Source organism: Lissotriton vulgaris, chromosome 7 (genome assembly GCF_964263255.1).
Source record: "Lissotriton vulgaris chromosome 7, aLisVul1.2, whole genome shotgun sequence".
Lineage (NCBI taxonomy): Eukaryota > Metazoa > Chordata > Amphibia > Caudata > Salamandridae > Lissotriton > Lissotriton vulgaris.
In genome coordinates, this window is record NC_141695.1 from 1,538,064,881 (window position 1) to 1,538,092,789 (window position 27,909).

The 27,909-nt window shown below is 43.3% G+C and overlaps 1 protein-coding gene across 2 annotated transcripts in view; it reads right to left on the reverse strand.

The window, feature by feature from the left end:
• LOC147705953 (uncharacterized) overlaps positions 1-27,909 on the reverse strand; it is a 351,159-nt gene that overhangs the window by 20,024 nt on the left and 303,226 nt on the right. For both annotated transcript variants that reach the window (XM_086929009.1, XM_086929010.1), the window contains exon 7: positions 14,408-14,456. In XM_086929009.1, coding sequence (XP_086785135.1) covers positions 14,408-14,456 — 49 coding nt within the window. The remainder of the gene's footprint in view (positions 1-14,407; positions 14,457-27,909) is intronic.

Consider the following 27,909-nt stretch of genomic DNA (forward strand, 5'->3'; position numbering starts at 1 on the left):
GAGCCAATTAAAAACATGGGCGGAGACTGGGCGGGGCTTCCACTCCATAATCCATTACTGCATGCCTCGCAGAGCGAGCAGCGCATGCGCACTGATGGTAGAGGTTCGACCTAAAAAATGGTAGGATGCAGTCAGGAAGACTTAACACTGGGATCTTGCACAAGTAATGATTCAAAACAGAGAAAAAGTTGTGATGTTATTTGGATTTGTAAACTTGAAATACATGTCCAACCTTTTCAATGCACTTCACCCTGTTCTCTGGGCTATCCAGGGCCTACCCTAGGGGTGACTAATGAGTATTAAAAAGGGAGGTTTGGGCCTGGCAAAAGGTTAATTTTGCCAGGTTGAAATGGTAGTTTTAAAACTGCACACAGGCTGCAATCGCAGACCTGAGACATGTTTAAAGGACTACTTAAGTGTGTGGAACAATCATTGCTGCAGGCCCACTAATACCATTTAATTTACTGGTCTTGGGCACAGGTAGTGCCAATTTACTAGGGGCTTACAGGTACATTTAATACACCATTTGGGTATAAGCCAATTGTATCAGGTGTTAAGGGGAGAGCACTTTAGGACTGGTTAGCAGTGGTAAAGTGTACAGAGTCCTGATGGTCAACAAACAGGACCCTGAAGGCAAAACGTTTGGGGATGACACTGCAGAGACCACCAGGTCCAACAGTGATCTGCTGATAGTTGCAAGGAAGCACACATTTTACTTGAGGGGACAATCATAATTGTGGACTCCCCAATTTCCAGCACTCACCTTTTAAACTGCAAATTTGGGTATTTCCCTGCACTTTACGCTGGGACAATTGAGCAACTGCTTGGATATAAGTCTTTCAGGTGACTTCTATTTTCAGAAGTCATCAAAAACTGACACAAGAGCCCTCATCAGACAATACTCAGCAAAGTATGGCAACAATTAGCTTAGGCACTCTCATGAAAAAATTGCAGGACCTTAAAACTTCCTATAATGCAGTGGAACATTTGACTGTGGAAACGTCTAACCTTCTGAATGTTCTGCATGCTGAGATGTCTGCATTTTGGCCTCAACTTGGCAGATCAAGGAAAAAATAGGATACTGTAGACGTGACAGTGCTAAATGCTCCAGACTGGGAGTCAATAACTGTGGAACCTAGAAAAGAAGGTCACGTACCAGGAAGATAGTACCTGAGAATCAAGAGGAGAAAGCTATGATTGGTTTATTGTACTCTTGGTTTCCACATCTCCTTAATATTAAGTTCGGACCATCTCTAGAATTTGTGCGTTGACTTTGCCCAAAATAGAATGACAAAAAGATTATCCATAGCCAATCAAAATGTGTCTCCTTCACCACCAGCATGCACGTCTGATCAAATGGACTTCTAAAAGACACAACACATTCTCTTACTAAATTCGCAAAACTTACTCGCTGAGGAGTTTTCTTATAAAACCAGCCTAACCAGGAGATTTCTACCTGTATGTCCTTTACCCTGGAAGTGGGAGCTACCTTTGGTTTGCTGTACCAGGCCGCGATACTAGTAATAATAAACACAGAAAATGTTAAGACCCCTAGGAGCATCAAAGTTTCATTGATAACCTGGCCCAGACAACAATGGACATGTCTTCTTCTGTCAGTCACAATCTTACTCCACCAGTCCGCTATACTTCTGATTTCTAACACAGACATTGGAACATCCGGTATAGTAACCATGAAAACAAGACCTTTCACCTAAGACTGCAAATCAAAGGAACCTCCTATGAGGAATAGAGATAAATATAGTTTACTTCACAAAATGCAATTGTTATTTGTAATGTCACACACAGTCTGGACATGGTTAGTATTGTTTACTTGAACTTAGAATTAGTTTGGGGCACCTATTCCACAGTGTGAAGGAAAGCTACCCTTAAAAACTTTGAGTGATCCGACAGTTCCTAATTTGGTTAGTTGTGCCTACGCTTTTGCATTACATAGAACCTACGCATCTAACTTTTTGCCTTCTCATTTGCTCTTGCAACATATTTCGGTCAGCCATTCTGTGGAATGTTCTCTATTTACCCAAGCATTTATCCCTAGTAATATCTTGGAGTAAAGTTCTTTCAATATGGCCCATGATTGCCAGTGGCTAGACCAATTATATCCAACAGAAAATGGGTTTGAGTTTTCTGGCCTCTAAGGAAATGGTCATTGCTCTGTTACAGAAGACATGCATATCACAAAAGGAGTTTGAAAAGCTTAAACAAAAGTGGGCGGGGAAGGTGATAGCTGCTTCTTGTTCCAAATCTGAGAAAGAAATTCCCACCATTGGTTATCAGTCTTACGGGAAAAAACGAGGTGGCCCTCCTCCTTCGGAGGAGACTCACAGCCAAGGTACAGGGGACATGGTTGGATTCAATATGTGGTATATATTTATAAACCTTATGCTAAAAGGTCATTCACCCATAGCACAATATTAAATCAATCTCTTTCTCAAGACTCAACTGAATCTTGGTGGAATTTGGACTATAGCAGGTAGGTATTTGCAGAGATTGTAACCTGGTGCCTGACCTTATATTATACGACTCTGGGCCTCCTGATTCAGCAAAGACCTTCTCGCAGATCACCCTCTCATTGAACCTAGGAGACTTTTACATCCAGCAAATAGGGGCTATACCTATTTATGCTGCCCACACAACACTACATAAACAAGAATAGATTATTTTCTTGCACAGACCAGCACCAGACTACTCCAGATTCTATGCAGCTATGAAATTGGAGTTAGCAGCATTTACTATTATGCCCTGATCTTATTATATTTAGATCTGAAAATCAAGACACTGATAACAAGAATCTGGAATACCGACATCCAGTAATATAGGTTGCCTGATTACAAAAATGTATTAACCCAATTTAAGGAATGTCTCGATTGAGCACTTTGTATCCTCTCCATAGTTACTCTCAGCAGCTGGAAAATCGAATTTGAGAGGTCGGATGATTAGTGACACTGCCATTATGCTCAAGCAACCGACAGAAAGGAAACCTGTTCTGGAAAAATATATACAGCAACTTCTAGGTTCTTATTGCAGAACGCCAGATGCTAGTGTGCTATGACAGCTTGTTTCCAGAAAATGCAAACTGAACACCATCTTAAGATAGCAGACTGAAAAACCTAACTCTGTATTATAGGCAGCAAAAACAAGCAAACCGTCCCGGACCAATCTATTGGTCATCCAATGTGCCCCCCCCCCCATATTCGAGGTGAACAACCATCCACCCCTTGTGCATTCGTCCTTGGCATCTCTCGATAAACAATGCAGGTTTGTGACCACTCCCGGTCCAGAAAGGTGCCCCCCCAACTCCGCGTAGCATGCCAGTTCTGTTCCCCTTCTATATGTAATGGCATCACCTCTGTTAGGAATGATTAACCTTAGAAGTTCCTGATGACCAGGAAGCATTCTAGAGCGTGACGTGGTCCGCAGATGATCATAGGACTCCAATGTGAACACACTTTGGACTTAATTAGGCATCAAACTCCTGCATGTACATCCTCACTTCATCTCTTATATCTTCGTGCATTGTATAATTGCACCCCCCTTGCGGCAAATGAACGTTCACCAATTGTACTGTTCCTCAGCAAAACAAGCAAACTGTCCGGACCAGTCTATTGGTCCTCCAAGGAGCCCCCCCAACATTCGAGGTGAACGACCATCCACCCCTTGTACTTCCGTCCTCTGCATCCCCTGATAAACAATAAGATGTGTAGCCCGCTCCAGATTCATAAACCAGCGCCCCCCTAGCGATGTGTAGCATGTAAGTCTGTTCGCCTTCTATATGTGATTGCACCGTACCTTTAAGGAATATTTAACCGTAGAATTCCTGATGACCTGTATCCTGTACACCGAACGATTGTCGGGCCAAACTCCTGCCAGGTGAGGCACCTCCCCGTGGACGACCATCCACTATCTGCACCTCTGTCCTAGTGTAAGTGAATAACCATCCCCGACCATCCATGGACCGGGACAGGTGCCTTCCATTGAAAAAAGGGGGGCCCCACCTTCAATCTCCCCCAAACAGGCCCATCACCTCAACCCCCCACACCGTCATCCCCAAGCACCAACCATGCGCTTGACCAGGATACCCCCTGCTCCAGTCACCGTTAACACATCCCCCGCCAGCATCCCCGGGATAACGCCAGACCTGACATATCCCAGTAAAAGTCCTCCCCCTCCTGTATCCTCAAATCAGGGCAACCATATTTCTTGTGACCCAATGGCCATCGTACTGGTACAAATATCCCCCCCACAATTTCATTTGACTGGGTCCCTGTCATCTCACAGCCCATGATTGCGGTCCCTGCCCCAGGGACACATACACACCCGCTAGTGCCTCTTGTGCCATCCAAATGCTGTGAGAAAACCACCCGATCCAGGCGACTGCCCTGGTTCCCACTCAACTTCCAGATCCTAATGATAGAAAAGGAAAATGAGTCCCGCAAGACATGCATCGTGGTCCCCATCCCTCGTATGGCAGTTGTCCTAACACCACTGCAAAAAACCCACGCCCCAAGTACCTTTCTCGCCGCAGACCCATACTGCACTCCCGGCACCCCGAGTCAGCAGCCCCCCCCCCCAGGACCCCAAGAAACCATACGCCTTCGCATGATAAACCTGCCACAAACACAGCCTGCCAACACCCAAGGCCAATAAAATCAGGAGAAACGCCTCTCCCCTTCTGAAGGACAAACCACAACCCTCCCAATGTCCTCCACTCTCAATGCGTTATGTTTGACACACACCCCAGTGCCCCCCCAATCACACCGACACTAATAATGCCGCTACCCGGGCCCCACTGCCCCAACGTCCGGGCACACCTTTGTCACAACTGTAACCCACCGCCGCTCTCTGCTCGAAATGCCCGCGCCCCAACTGGGCACCCCCACCGCCCAGCGCAACCCCAACTGCCCCCCTACATCCCCCATATTATCCGCAGCTCCCTCTGAACCATAAACTCCCACCTCCAGAGTGTGCAGTACCAAGCGCCCAGCGTAACAGAAAAAAACTCAGAAACAGTATAACACTGCAGGCAATGCGACAAATCCAGGAAACTAAGACCTGTAACCATCCGTTATAACTCCTCACAACCGGCCACCACCCTGGTGTGGCTAGCCCAATCCCCAAGCCTCCCGCGCATCCAACGAGCCACGATGTGAAGCATGCCGCCACCTACAACGCACAACCAAAATCAGGCTGCTTCCCAGGAAGCCTCCATCGCCACAACCCCCCTGCCCCCGGTTAGCCAGGAAAGGAACCTCCCCCCGCAAAGCTTTCTGCTTCCCCCAGCCGCAGCTGGAACCGCGTACCTGAGGGTTAAACCAGTACACCTTCCGCTCGTTCATAGCTGCCGTGCCCACTGTGGCCATAACCGCAGGTCATTCCGTGGCCACACTTGACCCCCGCAACAATAAGGAAACAATCCAGTTAACATGCGTCCCCCCTCCCCTGCTGCAAACCCACTCAGCCACAGCCCTTCTCACACAACTACCATTCCACACGCAATCCCCCTCACACACCGTCCCAGAGCCCCACTGCTCCCCACACAACCACGCCAGCACATTGCCTTCAACCTCCATGCCCTCACTATTGCATTTTATTCGTAACATTATTTGTGACATTGTCCGAGTAAGAAAGCTGTTTTGTTCACTGAGCGATCCCCCGACGGAGGGCAGGCCGCCGCGGACCCCCCTACTGCTTCTGGCCAGCGTTTGGAGGCCGTTATGCGCCCCGCTGGCATCGCACCTACTGGCGGGCTCGACCACCAGCCACAGACTTTCCTCATAGTTATCATGACTTTCATTGATACATGTTTAATGTAGACTTTATCTTTGATCCAACGGACCAGACCAGCCATTCCAGCTTCTGGTCTGGGTCTTATTAAAAACGGTTACTCTACTCCCACTGGTGGGTCGACTTACTACACTGCCAACATAGCCCCCCTCGGTTGTATAAATGGCCTAAGCAGCTTAGGGGGCATACTTTTGTGAGATGGATACCTATTATCTACATTCCTTAGTGAGACATAGTTCTATAACTATACTCATGTTTCCGACACTTGAGCTTATGCGTATGCACTAATTGTTTTGTTTGCACTCAGACATGTACTAGCTCTACCTATGGAAGTTTGACTCAAGATCCTGCTTTTCCCTTGCCTTTTGCAAGGTAGCTTGTAGTTATCCTGATACGCACACGTACAGACATTTTTCGAATACACATGGTTCCACCATCCAGTACAGATTATTATTGTCATGATGGAGTGCCTTAAGGCTCGACAGAAGCGCTGGCTTTCCCCTTTCCTTTTGCAGGGTAGCTTGCAGTCATCCTAATGCGCACATGGACAGACATTTTTTAAAATAAACATGGTTTGACTATACAGCACAGTTTGGTATTGCCATGAATAGAGGGCCTCATCCCACCGTACATGCACTCAACACCCAACAGAAGCTCTCTCTTATCCCCAATTCTTTGATAAAACAGTTATGACACACCGGGTTTGTTACTTCTCCCCCTAGGTATTAGTTACGTCTGTTCTTGATGTGTTTTAATGTTTTTTAATTTTTTAATTGTATTTTTCACACTCCTGACCTTTGGTCTTGTTCATGTACATAGCACAGTTGGTTGTATGATGCATATGTTAGTAATGTATTGTGGTTCTCCACTGTTTACTGACATGAGCACTTATGTATGCCATTTATGTCTCTTTTTTCAGCCCTGACGAAGTTAATTTCATGAACGAAACGTGTTGGCTTATGTTTGTTTATATGCAATTTGATATTTATCAATAAAGAATACATCTACGAAGAAACTGATTAAGCTTCATTACTAACATTACAGCTCTTTGGTAGTGCACCGCTCCATTGCCTCACAGTCTTGTTTCCCGAGCTTGCGGGTTGCATCCTTCAAGGGCGGGTGCAGGAGCTGATTGTGCACAGCACTCACCAACAGATATTCTATCTTACTCTACGGTAGCAGACAGAGGTCAGTGCGTCATTTGGAGTCTGCCGTTGGTTCTTCTTGTGTACAAAAAATCTTTGAATGTACAATTGATACAGATGTCCAATATCTGGCCAAATGGAAGGCCATCTCTTAATGCCCGTGAGTGTGAAGTAGACTATTGGAGCAAAGTGTTTCTCTCAGTGGGCTTTAGAAACGAAGTGGTGTACACCTGGTTCTCTGGTATCCTAACTGTCACATCCAGGTAATCAATACTGATGTTGCATGAATTTCAAATCTGGATGGCATTGTTTGAGTCAATCACAGAAGGGGGGGTTAGGTCTAGTTCATTTCTGGCCCAGAACAAGAACCCATCATTTATGTACCTTTTCCAAATAGGAATTGTTTGGAGAAAGGGATTGTTGGCATCAAGTATGTGTTTCTTTGCAATATCATCCATGAAAAATATGGCAAATTGGGAACAGAAACCGCTCCCACTAAAGTCCCTTTTCATTGTCAATAGTATGTATCTTGTGTGAGCAATTTCTAGTAAAGGGATGATAAAGCTGGTAGAGACTTGTGTAGAGGCTGGTCTTGAGTTTCAATGTTCAGCTATCACTTGGGTGTCCCCTCTCTCTGGTATATTAGTGTACAGAGATTCTATGTCATGTTTGACAAGAATTTCTGGTTCAGGATTGAAGGTCTCTGTCTCAATAAGGTAAATGAAATAGGTTGTGTCCTTGACATAGGTAGTCGTAAGAGGTACTGTGCCTTGGATGAAAAAAATGTCAGTATCTCACAAAGGGATTCCAGAATGGGCTACAGCCTGATAGTATGGGCTTTCCGGGAGGTGCCTCGATGATTTTGAGACATTTAAGGATCTGGGTTTTAGAGACACTATTGGGACAACCATTAGACAATACTTTGCTGACAATGCTGGCTCCACCTCGACCCCACAGGTCGAGTGGGATGAGTTTAAGTCAGTGATCAGAGGAAGATGCATTTAGGAGTTGGTGAGAGTTCAGAGGACCATATTGACTGAGGGGGTTGCAGAAGAAGAGGCGTTGAGGGAAACGGAGTGGTGCATACCCGGGCATCCAGAGGTGTAGGCTGAACTATTTGGAGTTTAAAGCAAAAGTCGGGGGGAACATGTTGAGCGGCTGTGGTGCTTTTATTCTAAAAACTACATGATAGGAGTGCATGCTGAGTGAGACCAGACTGGGGCGCAACAAGTGTGGCTTGCCAACCTGGCCAAACGGGGTTCAGTTATTGTAGAGTTTGCTGCGGACAGTGGCCACAGCATATTCCATCAGGTACATATCATTCTTGAATTTCACAACTACTATTCTACCTTTTACAGCAGTAAGGTTATTTGTTGAAAGGTTGACTTTGAGACCTTTCTTGCACAGATAGTACTGCCAACTGTGACACTAGAGGATTCAGATGAACTGGGGGCAGAAATTACACTCCAGGAGGATAGAGCAGCCATAAAGTATATGACTAGGAACAAAACTATTAACATGGACGGACTACCCGAGAGTTTCACTCCACTTATGTGGAGGATTAGGCCCCAGTTAGCGGAGTTATATAATGCAGTGGGAGACGTAGTGCTACTTCCCGCGACTATGATGGAGGGAATGATTGTGCCCCTACTGATGCCTGGGAAACCTGCTCATGACAAGAAGGCCTACAGACCGTTGTCAATGTTAAATCTCAATTAAAATATCCTGAGCAAGATCTTGGCCACTCGTCTTTTATATCTCATGCCAATACTTTTTAGCTTGCCTCATCTCTACAACGGCCCCCCAGCTTTCGCTGGGGATGCCTGGTTTCACCTTGGAGATACCCAGTAGGGACCATCTCACAGGGATAGCCAGGACGGGTTCCCCAGCGGTCTACAGCGCCATAACGCCTCAGGGCAGCAGTGCGCTTTACAAGACACATACATTACATTCATTGGGATTAAGCAGGGATTATCCCAGACGGCAATCCTCTCTTAACGTTAGGAGACTTCTTAGATTATTGGAAGCAGATACGTACAACATAGAAGAGGCTGTGAATATTGCTGTCGGGCCTACCTCTAAAGGGGAGTGTGGTGTTGTGGCCTAGGCCCAAAGATTGTGGCTTGGACAAGTTTATTGTATACAGATCCATCCGCCAAGGAGCGGATAGGCCGGTTTATCTCAGAGAGCTAACGGGTAGGACATGGCACATGACGGGCTGCCCCTTGTCACCCTTACTTTTTGCCTTGGCCTCGCCTTGCATGCCGGAGCCGGAGCCGCATATCAGGGTATAGTGCTTAGGGGGGAGGTCCATCATATTGTGCTCCATGATGACAATCTATTCCTCTTCCTTTGAGATGCCGGGGAGTCCTGGAGAGGCATTTGTGAGCTTTTGGGATGGTTCAGGTGGTATCTGGATTGCAGGTTAATTGGTTAAAATCTTGTCAGTTTCCCATGTGGGGAAAAAGGAGCCTCCCAAAGGGGTTGGGAGGGGTGAACTGGGAAAGTAGGTATCTGCCTCACCCAGGGGTGCTGATCTGTCATGATCCCACAGAAATATGGGCAAGGCTGTTCACGCAGTCAGGTCCCTTGCTGATTTCTGATCAACGCACCTCCCTTCCATGATGGGAAGGCAAACCCTAATAAAAATGGTGGCCCGTCCCAGACTGTTGCACTATTTTGTTGTGCTGTATGGGTTCCCCAGGGTTTATTCTGGGGGTCGAGCTGTAGGTGAGAGCATTGGCCATGTTGGGCAGACTCATCCCTGAGAGAGAACTGGGTCCCTATGTCCCGGATCTCCAACGATCATCCTGGGTGCTGATGTGCCTGCACACTCCTGGCACTAGGAACACCATGGAGTTTTGGATACTGCGCAGTTGATGGAACAGGAGACTGAAGAAGACTAGAGTATGAATATTCTGCTCTCCATACATCCCTTTGCAGTTCCTGGCAGAACTCACACATTGGGCAATTGGCAGGAACTAGCAGATTGGTTAACAGGTGGCTTGATGACTGTCGGAGCCCTGTTCAAGGCTGAATTGCTGCTCCTAATTGTAGAATTTCAGTACTGCTATGACTTACCTCTGGGCCTCTTCCTTCTGCATGGAGCACTCATGGCGGCAGTACGCAAACATTGGAGGAGGGGTACGCCGTGACCACCTCGCACAGGTGTGTTCCAATATGTAGTCACTTCCTCTGGAACTTAAAAAAGCTGTCACCTGTCTTTATAGAAAATTTCAAGGGAATATGATGGGACCCCTAGATAGTCTCTGAGCATGCTTGGCAGAGGACCTAGTGATTCCCATCAAAGAGATGGATTGGAAGACACTCTTAACCTGCATGCTTAAGGCATCTAGAAACAACAGATTCAAGCTTATTAACTTGTATGTGCTAAACATGTCAATACCTCACACCAGTGAGAATTAATAGACACTTTGCAGTGACAGATACAAGATTCCCCTGATGTACAGAGACTACCACTGAGTTCCTTCAAATGTTCACGAGGTGCCCGGGGTCGGTGGATTGCTGGATGTCCTGCACATCTAACCTGGGCTTCTATTGGAATTCTATAACGCATATTAGCAAGCCCATTAACGCCGTTTAAGCAGCAGTTTCCTGCCGCTAAAACGGCGATAATTTTAACAAGGTTCTTGCTAATATGCCCCTAAGTGTGTCCAACTGATTGGAGCAAAGCAGCAATTTTTCCCTAATGAAAAAGCACCCTGGGCAGCTATAGAATCCAGCTCCGTCTCACTCAGAGCTGTTGATGCTAAAACCAAAGAGCCTCATTTACAAGAGACCTGCACTGACAAAGCACCACTTCATATCAATAAGACAACTCAAAGCCAATCTGTGTTGCTTTGCATGTCTTCAAAGATATAGAGTAAGGCAATGCAATGCTGGAGCTGCGTTGCCTTACTCTACGTCAAGGAGGCAATCCATTGGCATTGCTGTGGGTCTTCCCAAGCAAAACCGATGGGTATTGACACATTACCAGATTTAAAAGGATCTGTAAACCTGGGAATGAGTTAAAACTGTGGGCCTTCCCGCTCTTTGCAGCTCACATAGAAAGTGGCTAATGCCTCCATTGATTGTTTTTGTGCAGAAAGGTGTCCCAGAAAAACAATTATGTTACCATGGTGCAAGGGTGCCTTCGTTGGTGCTAGGCACCTTCCTGCACTGGAAACAAGCGTCCTAGGACCGGCTTTGGGGTTTCTCCCCTCATCAATCCAGGATAGCTTGACTCCAATGGATGAATGTTTGACAATGTTCAGCATTCTGTCCATCATCTTTTTGTGTAGCTATAGTCACTCAAAGTGGGAAGATATGCTTAGATGTGGGTCCTGTGCTCACTATGCTACTGAATTTAAGAAGCCTGGCTGATGAGGCTGATACCCCGATACCGGTGCCAGGATGATTGCTTTCTGGTCCAGGGAGGACCTGGCCTGGCAGTTCAGACTGGCTGTTCCCATGGGGTGAAGCGGCACAATAGATTTGCATATGGCTGGTCCAAACTAGGATGCTATGGTAAGCAGAAAACAATAGATTTAATGAGGGGTGAATGTTTGACAATGTTCAGCATTTCAGTCATCATCTTTTTGTGTTGCTATAGTTTGTTTAACAGCACAAATGCTTATTCAAATATTGAAGTATAACAATTGTAATGCTCAGTATCAAACTGCTCATGACATTATACCCTTTGTTTAAGAGGTGCTGTTATAAAATGTAATATTGTATTTGCAAAGCTTTTCTCCCCACGTTGTAATATCAGCAGTTGTGGAGCATTCAGCACAGAACACTGTGGCTGTTTAACCTACACCGTCAAACTAAGAACATACATAACAGCTTCCTTCATTAAAGGCATTGTGGCTGACAACCATACACACTATTATTATGGCATGGGTAAGAAAAGCAATGCCAGTGTTTAAGATGTGGATTGTGCTGGCTCCATTCTATATGTATGTATGCATGTATGTATGTATGTAGGTATCTATATCAATTAAAGCTCATGTAATGTTGTTCCTTGGCCTCTTTAATACTATCTGTTATCCATTTATCTGATACTGATTGTGTTATATGTCTCAGTTTGAATGCTGTAGTATTGCATTTTTTTGGAAATTGCATACACAGGTAAACGTTATCAACACAATTGGCGATTTTTATGACGACGCAGCACTTCATTCATGTTTGTGTGAATCATCAATGTCAAGTTGAGCTCAGTACTGTCATTTAATTATGACCTCTCCGCACCTGTTAACAATACATAGCACACAAGGCTGTAGGCAGGGCAGAAATAAAGGCAACAAGGAATATTGGGGCATGGTGACTGTCTGACTCCTGTGAGGAAAGGACGTGCATTTAAAATAACAGCAAGATATTTTGGACTACCTTTAAACTACGGTGACCATCTCCCTTGAAGTCATTATGAACAGTAGTTCCAGCTACGAACTTCTAAATGGTAGTCTAAAGCAGTGGTTCTTGGACTTTTAAAGTCTGTGAACTCCCACTTAATCATTACTGGAACCCGGGGATGCCCACTGGCTTATTATTGGAATCTGGGGTACGCCCAAAGAGTCATTAGTGTTAGATTGGGACCCCGACTAAGCATTTTCGATGATTTTAACTGCAAAACCATCCACATAAAATCCAGTAACAAGCATTCATCAAACAAATGCACAAATTATGACATATTTTATTTTATATAATTAACAAACAAATATAAAAAATCTAAATACCAATTTTAGATGGGAAGGTTGGAGTTTCTCTAAATCCATTTGAGACAATTCATCGTCCATACTGTAATCTGTTTGATACATTTGCACTGAACCCAAAAAACTATCTGAGGGTACTAAGTATCAGATTCCTATACATATTCAGTCATATTAAAAAAAAAAAAAAAAAAGTTACCATTTAGCTTTTTCATTTATCTTTAATAATTCAGTTATCTTTATTAATCTGTTATTAGAATATTGGAATGTTGGAAGCTCCATTGAAAAAAATGGAATAACTCCGGTCTTATAATGGCTGTTATAAGCCCGAAGCTCCAACATTCCAATGCTTCTTTGTGGCTGTGAACAAAGGCTTCAGGGGGCCTATTTGTTTAATTTGTTAGAGCATTCTGCCCTCAGTGGCGAAATGTTCTAATAGCTTTATAGCCCTTCGTAGCTGGGCTATCCAGGCTATTAAAGTCCTGCTGCCTTGTTACTTTCCCTTGCCTTCGGCTCGGGCCTTTAACGCTGCAGCGGGCCTTTAATAGCGGGTATAGCCCGTTACGGCCAGCTATAAGGCTATAATATGATTACATGTTCTAAGCAAATATGTAGGTGTACATATAGCCTTACTGTGGGGGCTGATAGCCCAATGTGCAAATGTACAGTCTTTTTTGTTCTTTTTCCTCCACAGAAACTCATTTCCCTAAGCCCCAAGAAGTCCAGGGAGTTCCGCTCCCCTTCTCCGCCCTTCTCAGCCCTTCTCAGCCCTTGAAGGAGAGTTATCACAGCCTTTTGCTGGACTACATTTCAGACAGTTTCCAGGTTGGAAAGGGTTCAGAGAGGGGTTTGTGAATGTTAACAAACTGACAAGTTATTTGCTGATTTTCTCCAGTAGCCACTGGCAGGGAATGAGATTGAGGGGCGGGGGTACCAAAAAAAAAACAATTACTTCCTAGCTGCGTCTCCAGTACTCAATCGTCTCTCCTCCATCGTCCCTCTGTGGCCAGAACCAGGAAGCACACAGGCTCCCTCCCCATAGCTAATCGCAATGCTGCAATCCAGCATTGTGATTCGTCTGAGCACCATGGCTCTGTGCTCAGATGTGGAATGGGAGGCTGGGCATGTTCCCCACCAGGCTCTGTAATGCAGCCCCATAGGGAGCATGCAACATGTGCAAGACTGTTTGGCTGGCCCGAGAGGGCCGCCAAGCAGTCATGCGCACTTTGGAGTGCAGCAACGACACCTCCTCCCGGGTGTCAGGGGAGCCCTGCCACTGAACCTGGCTAACACTAAAAATAAAATGATAATAATGGAAATAACTCCTGTTATTATCATTTTATTTTTGCTTTTACAATGCTCCAAGACCAGTGGGGTGACGCTCCGCATTAGCGGAGGAGCTGCCAATTGTTTTCACAAACATTTTAGGCAAGAGACACCATGAACCAACAACAGTCCACTGTTTATAAGGGATTAACTATTGTGCACTTGTACCAAGTTGTGGCGTACATGATTACATAGTAATAAAGCCATTTACTCTTGTCAGGTATTCCAATGTGTACTTCTGGCAAAGGTATGTGAAGCCTTTTTTGGCAATAATTTGTAGGTGTATGAACAGAAATAGCTTTATGAATTGGGCTTCATGTTCCTGTGTTTCAACAGTAATCCATCATACGCATGGACAATAGAGAACAGTCACACATTTGTAACACCATAATGCAATTTAATGCATCTTAAAGAAACACAACATACCTGTGTTGCCCAGATTCGGGTTCAAGGAAACGGAAACGATTTCTCCCACCTGTTTGAGAAAAAAATATACATTTTAAAGTTATTGCTTTCGCCTAAGGGATTTTATTTGCAAAGTAAAATATTTTACTAATGAACAAATGGAGAGATTGGACATTCACAGAGTATGGATACCATCATCCTGCGGCCCTCTGCTTTAGATATGGGAGAAAATTAGAATTCCCTTTCCAGTGGGTGAAACTTTACAATACCACTGTACTTTTGCATCCAAGAATAGGTGATCTCTGTGGTATCGTTAATGCCAGGTGTGAAATTGCTACATCAGGAGTATGCCAACTAAGGGGTCTGTTTGTGTTGAACTTGGATAGCCTGTTCATAAAATATTTAAATGAGTATTGCTACAAATTAGCAGAGATATCGAAAAGTTTCAAGATGCAGAACTTAAGTATTAGTGTCATCATGATGTTTTAGCTCTTCGGAAACTCTCTCACTGGGATTATATTTAGGCCCACCCAAAACGTTAATTAGTTGGGCACAATCATGTTTTTTCCTATAGTTTTCTTCTACTCTTTTTATGCAATATTCCAAAAAGGACACTATTACACCATGTCACGTAATTATGCATAATTCCTAGAAAAAAGTTAGAATGACCACACAGGAAGAACGAGGATGACCAAAACTTGAGTGGCTGATATTTCCAATGTTTTTTATGTGTGTGATTTCTGCACGTTTTGCATTATGATATAATACCAAATGCCCATTTTGCACTTCTTGTAATTTTGGATAGTTTTTCATCAATTTAGCTTAATTATTCAAAAGATAATTCCGGAAATTTCACACCCCTGATTCTAATTACTGACGCTTATTGAAATGTAGTCACAGTACCAATATATTTTATTCTTGAACACTGCTTTAGTGCCAAGAATAAATACAATAGAAACACTAGAATTATGCAAACTACAAAAGGGGTGATGGGAAGAGTTTGGCTGAGGTGTAAGGATAGAGTGACCAAAAATAACAGACACGTTATGCATTAAAATCAATGTCCACATTTACTAACAAAATAAAAAAGGCATTGACAAAGCCTATAATTCTAGTGTGAGCTCACAGCCTTTTAGCTTTGTTCATGTTGGGAAACATCATTTCATTAACGTTATCTGCCTTTACAACAAAGTCACTACCTCGAATACGATGTTCCCACGCTTTCCTTTACCACGCAAGTCATTACAACTGTTTGCTTTAGAGGGTTCATTGTTGGACTGATGTTGGTTTTTAAGTCTATCACCTTCCCTACCGTTGAATGGACTGGAATTGGAATAGTGAGTTATACAATTCAAAAGTGCAGTAGCCCCCTAAAGCAAGTTATTGTTACAACTTACATTGTAAAAGAACGTGTGGCTCCTTATCTGTTGGTTGTGCCACTTATTTTTATTTATTATTTATTTAGAAGTTTTCTATAGCGCTAACAAGACCCGAAGGTATCAGAGTGCTTCACAGTAGTGGGCATGAAAAAGAGAACAACATGAAACAAACCCAAGAAAAGCAATCGGCGACAGACAATTTGGAAAGAAGAAAAGTTCGGACAGCAGGGCTTCTCAGTACTGGATTCAACAATACCGCATGGATTCTGAGACGTTTGCAGCTCCAAGTTATCCATAACCAAGGGAGCGGATCAGGCACAAGGATTTAAGTTGGCTCTTGAATTCTGCATAGGACGGTAGAGTTCTGATGTGCGGGGGGATGGCGTTCCATATTTTGGGGGCATTTCCTGAGAAAGAGCAGTCCGCAGTTCTCTTCCTTCTGGTTTTTGGTAGGATGAGCAGTAGGGAATTAGAGCTTCTCAAATTTCTGGCTTGGCCTGCTTTTTTGAGCTTGTTAGCCAGGTATTCCGGTTTGCCGGTGTGGAGGGCCTTGTGGGTTAGGCAGGCCGTTCTGAAGGTACTTCGCATTTCCACAGGGAGCCATTCGAGTTCTTTAAGAGCCGGGGAGATGCGATCATATTTTTTGCAGCCTGTGATCATTCTTGCTGCCGCGTGAAGTGTTGTTTTTAGTGGAGCCAGGTGGGATTTGGGGATGCCTGTTAGGATTGAGTTCCCATAGTCCAGTCTTGATAGAACCCTTCACCCTTCACCTGCCTGCCCATCTTGTGAGGTGGATGCCTCCCCCACAGTAGCAGGCTCAGAGGACGCAGGTGGGCCAGATGATACATTAAGTCGTACATCAGGTAGGAAATTCACTGTGGAAATGGATGCCACTAAGGGAGCTGATGACTCTACCGGCTTAGAAGCCGGGCAAGAAGCAAGCGCAGGGACATGGACAGACAAGTCGTCCTGCGAAGCCGCTGCCACGGGGGCTGCAATACCTGGTGAAATATCTAACACCTGGGGTAAAACTTTGAAAAAGGTACGTAGAGATGGTATTATACCACCAGCCTTCTTCGGGTATTTATTTCTTGTTCCTCTTTGCTTTGTACCTTTACCTTTACCTTCCTCCTTTGCAACAGCGCCCTTAACCTCGCTTATCACTAATTCGTGCTCCTGACCTCCAGCCACGCTTCTGCATGCACTCTGAGCCAACCCTGTGGTGCACCCTGCGGCCTGTAGTTTTTTAACCGACTTGTGTCCCTTTCCTTGCTTCCTGGTTGCGCTTCTTGTGCTCCTTAAGGGCAATACTTTACCCTTACCGCCTGTACTTAATCCGCCCCTGGCCTGCCCAACCACCTTAATTCTGGGTGAAACGGAGTCTCCCGAGACGTCTGAACTAGCCGATTCCTCGTCCACTCTGGGAGCAGCCTGTACCAATGTCACTTCAAACTCAGGAACAGGAGAGCCAGACAATGCAGAACTACTCGTTTTCAGCCCTCCTCCTCTCCTACCACCCGCAATTGCTCCTAGGAGCCCCCGGGCAGCCACCGCACAGCCATGCCTGAGCTCCACGGCTGCCCGCCTCAAGCATGGCAGGAAGGCGGAGGGGAGGGGGCGGGACGGGGCAGGCAAGCACATCCACCGCACACCCTGAGGCTCAGCCCGAAGAAAGCAGCAGCCGCAAAATGCCCCGCTCAGGCCCCGTCTTCAGTGTGCCACCAAACGCAAACGTTTTCCCCGGTCAAAGGAAGTCAAAGGACACCGTCCTACGGCATAACCCCGGTAGCAGCAGAGTGGAGTCTTGGAGAGCTGTTCGAGGCGTGCACACCGCCCTAGCTGATGGCCGCCATGTTTTCCCTCTCCATGGTATGCCGTCAGTGATGGTGGAGGAGGTGTTTGCGGTGAACTGGGAGTAGGTAATACAGTTGAGGCTCTGGTCAAATCAATAACTGCAATGAGGGAGGAGATAAGATGTGATTTTGCGGTTTCCAAAGCCAACCAAAATGATATTGGAGCATCCTGTGAGGTGCTCGACCAAAAGGTGGATGGTTTGTGTGAGAGGACGGAGATATTGGAAAGCTTTTTGGGCCTGTTGACATCTAATCTAGAAGTTGCCAGATCTAAAATTCAAACATTACAAAAAAATTGGGAGAGTATGCAGGAGCGGATTGAAGTATTGGAAAACGATTCCCGACGGAACAACATTCGGCTCCTGATGATCCCGGAAGGAAAGGAGGGCGCAAATCTCAAAAGCTTTATAACTAAGCTACTAAAGGACTCCCTTAAAATTAAGGAAACAATCGAGGAGTTAGACAAAGACATCCAGCGAATACACCGGGATCCTTTTCGGCTGAATCCAGCAAGAAACACACCTAGAAAGGTGTTGATAAATTTCCTGACATACTCCCTCAAAGATAAGATCTTGAACCTCGCACTGAAAGCTAGATCACTGCAGGGCCCGGACTTCTCGTTAGAGGTACGGTCGGATCTATCCAAAACCACTCTGTATAGACAGTGGGAGCTTGGTCAACGCATGGATAAGTTTAGGTCGTTAGGCGCTACGGTCCAGATGAGGTTTCCTGCCTTCTTGCGCATTATGTATAATAACAAAATGCATAACATTTGCTCCCCACTGGATGCTGATGAGCTATTAGAGACCATCAGAGACCCTGCCCAGGGTGGAAGTTAACTTAGGTCTCCATGTGGTTTACTTTATTCTTGTCAAACCTTAGCCAAACCTTACTTGGTATACTATAGTCATTCATATGTGCAAGACGTTTAATCCTTGAAAATAAAATCAAATCAAATAAAATCAAATTAAAAAAACTAGGCCTAAAAGGTTAAAGGTTAAAGGAAAAGTAAGGATAGAGATAAAAATAAATAATAAAGTTAAAAAAAAACCACTCTAAGAGGTGTAGCAAGAACTTAAAACATTTTTAAAAATATATAAGTATAATAAGTGATTGAGGAGAAAAACAGTAGAGAGTAATGCACTACATCTTAAGGGTTTTCCTTGGGATAGAACTAAATGTCCCCATTGCGTCAACTTCGGCAAGTATTTGTAGTTTGGGATTTGAGTACAGCAGTAGTGTGGGGTTGAGGGCGGAGGGCTTTTGGAGGGCGTAAATCTGGCAAGACATCTGGCCAGAGTAAGTTGGGGTGGGTTTACCAGGGGGGGAGAGGGTTAGGGGGGGAGGGTAAAAACAGTAAATATTCCGCATAAGTCTGCCTTTTTTTGTGTCTCAGCACATTTTTTCTTTATACTCGTCCAAATCTTAAAATGTCAAGGTTGGAGGAGCAGTGGTTAGGTGTGACATCTGTGACATCATGACCTCTGTCCAATACATGTCCTGGAATGTCAATGGTCTGCGCGTGAGAAGTAGGTGGGATCGTATCCTACAATACTTGAGAGATTCTCCGGCGCAGATCATTGTCATCCAGGAGTCACATCTTCTTAAAGCAGAGGCCATGGCAATACTTAAAAAACAGAGGTGGATTGATAAATGTTGCTGTACAGATCATAATGCTAACATCAGGGGGGTACTGTTTATTTTAAAGAAATCTGCTAAAGTCAATATTTTGGACTACAAAGAAGACCACACAGGGAGATGGTTGATACTGAGAGTCTCATTGGAGGGTCGGATTTGTACCTTGGTATGCTACTATGGCCCTAATTCAGATGATCCATCATATCTGGATACCATTAGGAACCATCTGGTAGCATCTCAGGATCCAGTGATCTGGAAGGGGGATTTCAACATTGTGCTTAATCCCAGTCTAGATACATCGGTAAACTCTAGAGCCTGTAGCTCTGCAAAATCTAGGCAAACCCTCATTGCAATTATGACCCACCTTGGGTTGGCAGATTTATGGAGGGAAAGAGCAGGTAACAAAATGGGGGTTTCCTTCCGGAACAGTCGATTTAAGCATAAATCTAGATTTGATTATGCTCTTTTTAGCTACTGCTTGAAGGGCACTCTGATAGCGATAGATTATCTCCCCTCTCATCTGTTGGATCATTCAGCTCTTGTATTCACTCTAAGATCCGACAGCAAGATTAAATATCCATCTTGGTTGTTTGACCGGACAATCTTACTGGAGGATGAAGAAGTTAAGTTTCTGGTAGCAGAGACCATCTCATTTTTGGAAATAAATCTTGATTCCTCTGTCCTAGCTGTGGTCTGGGAGGCATTCAAGTCCTTTTTAAGAGGTCGTATTACTAGTAGAGCCTCCTATCGGCTGAAAAAATACAGGGAAATGATAGCCAGCTTGGAGCAGGAAATGAAACGAATAGAGCTAAAACTTGGCCCATCCTTAGGATCTTTAGAGGAGCAGACGAAAATGGCTGAGTTAAAACTACAATTGGAAAACATCCTGCAAGAGAGGGTGAATAAAAGGTGGGAAGCGAGTAAAATCTCCCAGTTTGAATTTGGGGAGGCTGCAGGTAGGGTATTGGCATGGAAAATAAAATCTGACCAAGCTCACACGTATATCAGAGAAATCAAGGTAGATGGAGAGGCTGTGTTAAGATCCTCGAATTTAGAGATCGGCAATGCCTTTTTTGATTTCTTTGAGGCGATCTACAGGGAAGATCTTCCCAATGATCAGGTGGCAAGGGACAGATGTTTGGAGGGGATCACACTTCCAACCCTCTCAACACTACAGAGTGATAGCCTAGAGATGTAAATAACGGAGGTTGAAGTGAGGAAAGCAATTGGGCAAATAAAAAAAGGAAAAGCGTCAGGTCCAGACGGTCTTCCTGGAGAGATTTATAGAGCATTGGGGGATGCCATTGTCCCAGTACTGACGGCCCTTTTTAATAGCATTCTAAGAGAAGGGGATTCACCGCCAAATGTTCGGAATGTGGGTCTTATCGACCGATATCCTTGTTGAATAGTGACCACAAAATCTTCACTATTATCATGTCGGCAAGATTAGGCAGCGTAATTGGCACTATAGTTCATCAAGACCAGTAAGGTTTTATTAAAGGGCGCCAACTATCAGACCTAACGCACGACTTGGTAGGGGCAATTGATATCGCCTCTGCTTTTTCCCTTCCTTTGGCCACCCTCACTCTAGACGCAGCAAAGGCCTATGATAGGGTTAATTGGCCCTATCTGAATGATGTTTTAAGAAAGTTTAACTTTGGAGAGGGCTTTTGTAGAACCATTGCCCTACTGTACGGGGCTCCTTTGGCTAGGCTGTTAATTAACGGGGTCCTGACAGAAGCCTTTAAGATCGCTAGAGGTACGAGGCAGGGCTGCCCGCTTTCTCCCCTCCTTTTTAATTTGTATATTGATCTGTTTGCCAGATTCTGTGGGAGGAGGTAAATATTCCATATTTTAAATTTGAGCAGTGGGAAAGATGGGTAGCACTCTATGCTGACGACATTTTGGGTCTTACCTCAGACCCGGTACTGTCATTTCCCGCCGTTATCCAGAGGGCAGAGGAGTTTGGGCGTATCTCGGGGTATAATATCAACTCAAGTAAAACTGAAATTATGACATGGAATATACCTGATCTACGATTGGGGATAAATATCTCCACTTCTATGCGTTACCTCGGGATACGAATCCCACAAGATGTGGGCAGCATCGGACAAATCAATCTTGATCAAATATTTAAAGAATGTAAAGGTTTACTGAAATCTTGGACTCACCTGCCACTTTCCCTACTGGGTAGGGTGAATCTGGTAAAAATGTGCATTCTCCCCAAGTTTACTTTTATTTTCAATGCCATTCCCTTGGCGTTTGACGCGAAAATGATAGATAAGTGCCAGCGAGAAATTAACTCCTTCATCTGGAATTATAAATCTACCAGACTCGCTTGGAAGAAGTTGAGGAGGAGGAGGGAAAATGGAGGTCGTGCCCTGCCTGATTTATTATATTATGCATGGGCTTTTCAGTTGTCATATTCTAGGATGCTATTAAAAACACCATCTAACCTTCCTGGTGGGTCGATCTATAGAGCCATGTTAACCGGGCAAATTTACCAGCTGACGGGTTTTTGTTTAAGTTTGGGAGCCAGAAATGTTTTTAAAAGATTAAGCTTAACATTTTACAGTCATGGGCTAATGCCTGGTTATGCAAACAATGATATGTAATATGCACTCCTTATTTAAACAAGTTTATATCCCTTCCTTTCAATACTTAAAACCGGTGCTTACCCATATCTTGACTAGCCCCAGTCAAGTTGGTACAAAATGGACAAAATTCACAGAAAACCTGTGTTATGGGAAGCACTATTCACTAGCTCACTACACGTGATAATTTCTTCCTTCTTCTTCATGCATTAATAATCAAATCCCAACATATGAAATCTGTCACAAAACAAATTCATGCAAATCTTTTCTCCGCAGTCTCAAAAATCAGACTGCTGATGTAACCATCATACAAAACATACAAAGCAAAATATGAAACAAAATGTGAATGACTCTCATCAAACCGATGGTTGTATTTCTTTCCTTCAAGATTGCTTTTATTCTTCTTAATTATCAGAAGAAATGCTACTCAGAATTCTTCAATCAACTCTCCATCATTACACAAGTGAAGTCATATCCCAATGCATTTCGGTATGCACCTTCATCAGGGGAATACACTACAAATAACAAAAAATTCATCAAATCATAACCACCAAATAAATTTCTATTTACAATCACAATTATGTTTGATTTAAGTGATAAACAGAAACCAAAAGATCTCCTGGTGTTTAAAACACATTCTGTGCGTGATTGAACCTCATGCTCACAAAAGTTCATTAAATATTCTCCAACAACCTTGTAATCCAAACCAAAAAACCGAGTGAGCAACCCCATGTGACCTGCACCTCTTGCTACGTGCCTGCATGCAAAACCAAACCATCCAAATGTACCTAATCTACCTCATATCTAAGAATGCCATGCCCATGTCCGCTTACCTTCATTAACTACAATAGAGACAGCATTAGTCAAAGTCCGTGTTCTCCTTTTCTGTAACAACATGTGAACCAAACACTAAACTTGCTGCTATGGTGGAAAAATTATATAAATAAAAGCAAGGTTTATCTCATCGTAACTCCACTTACTTATATCTCCTGGTCCCACTCTCAACATGAAGCCACTGTTACGCTGTTAATACGTCTGTGAAACGAAAGAGGAAAACCTCCTCAGTATTCTCGTGTTTAAAATTACCCACAGTTATTCTATTTGCTAGAAATTCTTTCCTACCTCTCTCGAACTTGCTAAACGCTTCTTCAATCGTGTCTTGCTCTCCCGCTCTATCGCTAGACCGGCTTGTTTACACGGTGCCGGTATATGGCGTCTGACGTCAGCGTGATGTCAACATAAAGGACGGACCTCTGACCCGCGCATACCTATCCAAGATGGCGGGCGTAAATGTACCGGTACATCAACAAATGTGTAAATAAACTTGCAAAATAACGCTTGCCCACATCTAAAAAGGCAATTAACAAATTTTACCCAATGAGTGTGATTTACACAAAATTATACAGTGAAAGTGAACAAAATTACTACTGATGTAATATTCAAGATTATTTCATGAGATTTTGGGAGCATGAATATCACTAGCACTTACATGCTATGTAAACATTAAAATACAATACAAATGCCAGTCATATGAATTTAAGCAAAAATTCTTATAGGAAGCACATCATTTCAATCTTATCATTAAGACCATAGGGGGTCAGTGTCCTGAGGGACTTTATCCAGTGAGTTTCCCTTTGTGCTAGCAATCTAGCAGTGTCAACATGTGATTTTTCCACCAATCTCTCTAGCACAGTGAATTTGAGTTGAGGTATTGTATGCCCTCTTTCATGCCAGTGTACAGCCAAACAAGATTTCATATTCTTAGTTCGAATCATACTCTTGTGTTCGGTCATACGAACTTTCACCTTTCTTGTGGTGCGTCCAACATATACAAGTTCACATGGACATTTTATTGCATACATTAGAAAACTTGAATTACAATCTGACGTGTGTCTCAAAGTTATGTGTTTACCTGTCTGAGGATGGGCAAATGAATTGCCTACCAATACATTGCCACAGTGGCCACAGTTTTGACATTTCATCATTCCTTTCTTGCCCAAATCTATGTTCTCATGTCTGCGACCTTTCAATATTTCCTTAATATTTCTTGATCTGGAATGAGCAAATAGAGGTTTATCTAAAAATACCTGTTGGAAATCTGGTTCCTGCTCAATTATTTCCCATCTTTTCTTTATGCATTTTTTTATAGCCGATGCGGCTGTAGAGAATTTTAGTACATAAACCTCCCTCCTGTTTTTACTCCTTGCTCTTTTTTCCAACAAAGATTGTCTGGGCATGACTTTTACTCTGTTCTCAGCTTGGTCTAGAACTGTATCAGGGTACCCCCTCACTTTATATTCTCTTCGCATTCTCTCAATAGTCTCAAACCCTTTTGCTTCATCTGAACAGATTCTCCTTGCCCTGATGAATTGTGACAATGGTAGATGTCTTTTTAATGAGTCTGCATGAAAACTATCAAAATGTAAAGCATTATTTCTGTCTGTTGCCTTTTTAAATACACTCGTCACCAGTGTATTCCTGTCTTTAACAATCAAAATGTCAAGGTAGTTTATTTGTTCTGTACTCATGGTGTATGTGAATTTGATGGAAGCATGACAATTATTCAACTCATAAAGTTGCATACGTAACATTTCTTCTGACCCTCTCCACACCATTAGTATATCATCGATATACCTCAGGTATAGCGCCAAGTGAGTTTGCCAAATTTCTTTTTGTAGTATGTGCTGATCTTCGAATCTGGACATGAACATATTTGCATAGGTAGGTGCCCCAGTAAACCCCATAGAGGTGCCCGTCTTTTGTAGGAAAAAACAATCTTGCCACTGAAAATATCCATGATATAAACAAAATTGAAGAAGTTCGAGCAGAAAAATATTATGACTCTCCTCATAATCATGTTTCAATAACATTCACTCTACTGCCTCAAGACCTTCCATGTGTGGGATCGAGGTGTACAGGGCTGAAACATCAACCGTGCACAACCACAATTCCTCATTCTCACAAATTGGCACATTTTGTAATTTCCTTAAGCAATCTGTGGTGTCTTGTACAAAAGTCGACCATTGTTGTACCAAAGGTTGCAAAAAATGGTCTAAGTATCTACCTAATGGTTCATGTAACGACCCACATCCCGCTACAATGGGTCGGAATGGTGGGTCTTTCGGATCTTTGTGCATCTTAGGCAACATATATATATATGGGCTACTAGAATGTTCTGTAGTCAAATACCTACTTGTTTGTTAATCGATCCTGCCTAACTCAATGGCTCTTTTCAAGATATCAGTTAAGATCCTCTGGAACTCCATAGTGGGATCCATCTCTAACTGTATGTAAGTGTTGGTGTCCTTCACATGCTGATCAACCTTCAAGTGATAGTAGGCGGAATTGAGCACCACTAGTGCTCCGCCTTTATCCGCAGATACTATGGTTATTGATTGATTGGAAGCCAATTCATTAAGTGCCAAGGTCTCTTGTCTCATCAAATTCCTACTCATTTTTCCATGATGTTTTATGTCTGAAAAGTCCTTTTTTACCAGTGTCTCAAACAGATCTAGAGCCTTATGTGTCATTGGTGACATGAATGTGCTTTTAGGTTTAAACACTTTGGTTGTTGTAGTGTCTGTCATGGGTTCAGGATTCTCTGTATTTATTTGATGAAAAAACCATCTTAGTCTCAACTTCCTCATAAATTTAAAAAAAGAGACTTCAGTCTCGAGATCGTTGCTTTGATATGTAGGTACAAACGACATTCCTTTGCTCAAGACTGCTGTTTGTGTGGATGTCAATATAGTGTCTGAGATGTTCATGATTAATTCCTCTTTGGGTTGCGTCTTAAGTCTTGTTTTTTTGCCTTGTCCCCTCCTTGTTCGTTTGTTTTGCCTAATGTGTGTTGTACCTGTGTGTCCGGAGGATGATTGGAACTGTGGCCCCCTTCTAAAAAAGGCTGTTGGCTCTGGTTGCTTATTATGCTTTCTGCACATGCACCTTGTGCTGTTGTCTCCACAGAAGGACGTGTGGGTAACGTATCTTGATCTGTGGCCAAGCTTTCTTCAGAGGTATTTTCAGTCGGTTTTCTAAAGGCCCTTCTCTGTGCATATTTATCAGCCCAGCTGTATACCTCATCCAGCTTATAATCTAAAGTGTCACGCTTAAATTTTCGCAACTTTCTTTCATGGACTTCTTTGGTATGTTCATCTAATTTGTCGTTAATTTCTTTTAAGGTTTTATCCATTTCATCGGCAGACATGCGGGTGGATAATTCAGTTTTCATGTCAATAATTTCTGCCTCTAGTTCCTTCAAAACATTCGACAATTCTTCAACTATGAGAAGTACTAAATCAAGTGAACATTTGTTCAGTATCGCAAACCATCTTGCTAAAAATGGTTTATTAAATTTGAATAGCATTGGTCTTAATGATATTCGCAGTCCCCTAGGAATACGTTTAACCCTATGATACTGTATCAAAGTGGTGGCATGAAGCCTCTGGTTAATTTCCTTGCGCAAAGTGTATTGTAACTGTTTTATTAACTGTGCGGTGTTGCCTGGTTTTGTTTTGAGATCTTTGGTTTCCTTGATGAGAGTATAGATATTCTCCGCTTCCTCAGCTGTGTAACCCTTCACCTCTGCTTGGTTTTTTGTCATTTGGGCTATATCATCGAAATCCATCTTAACAGGTGGGTGCAATTTACAAATGGAGCTAAATCAGTACACTATGCAAACAATGATATGTAATATGCACTCCTTATTTAAACAAGTTTATATCCCTTCCTTTCAATACTTAAAACCGGTGCTTACCCATATCTTGACTAGCCCCAGTCAAGTTGGTACAAAATGGACAAAATTCACAGAAAACCTGTGTTATGGGAAGCACTATTCACTAGCTCACTACACGTGATAATTTCGTCCTTCTTCTTCATGCATTAATAATCAAATCCCAACATATGAAGTCTGTCACAAAACAAATTCATGCAAATCTTTTCTCCGCAGTCTCAAAAATCAGACTGCTGATGTAACCATCATACAAAACATACAAAGCAAAATATGAAACAAAATATGAATGACTCTCATCAAACCGATGGTTGTATTTCTTTCCTTCAAGATTGCTTTTATTCTTCTTAATTATCAGAAGAAATGCTACTCAGAATTCTTCAATCAACTCTCCATCATTACACAAGTGAAGTCATATCCCAATGCATTTCGGTATGCACCTTCATCAGGGGAATACACTACAAATAACAAAAAATTCATCAAATCATAACCACAAAATAAATTTCTATTTACAATCACAATTATGTTTGATTTAAGTGATAAACAGAAACCAAAAGATCTCCTGGTGTTTAAAACACATTCTGTGCGTGATTGAACCTCATGCTCACAAAAGTTCATTAAATATTCTCCAACAACCTTGTAATCCAAACCAAAAAACCGAGTGAGCAACCCCATGTGACCTGCACCTCTTGCTACGTGCCTGCATGCAAAACCAAACCATCCAAATGTACCTAATCTACCTCATATCTAAGAATGCCATGCCCATGTCCGCTTACCTTCATTAACTACAATAGAGACAGCATTAGTCAAAGTCCGTGTTCTCCTTTTCTGTAACAACATGTGAACCAAACACTAAACTTGCTGCTATGGTGGAAAAATTATATAAATAAAAGCAAGGTTTATCTCATCGTAACTCCACTTACTTATATCTCCTGGTCCCACTCTCAACATGAAGCCACTGTTACGCTGTTAATACGTCTGTGAAACGAAAGAGGAAAACCTCCTCAGTATTCTCGTGTTTAAAATTACCCACAGTTATTCTATTTGCTAGAAATTCTTTCCTACCTCTCTCGAACTTGCTAAACGCTTCTTCAACCGTGTCTTGCTCTCCCGCTCTATCGCTAGACCGGCTTGTTTACACGGTGCCGGTATATGGCGTCTGACGTCAGCGTGATGTCAACATAAAGGACGGACCTCTGACCCGCGCATACCTATCCAAGATGGCGGGCGTAAATGTACCGGTACATCAACAAATGTGTAAATAAACTTGCAAAATAACGCTTGCCCACATCTAAAAAGGCAATTAACAAATTTTACCCAATGAGTGTGA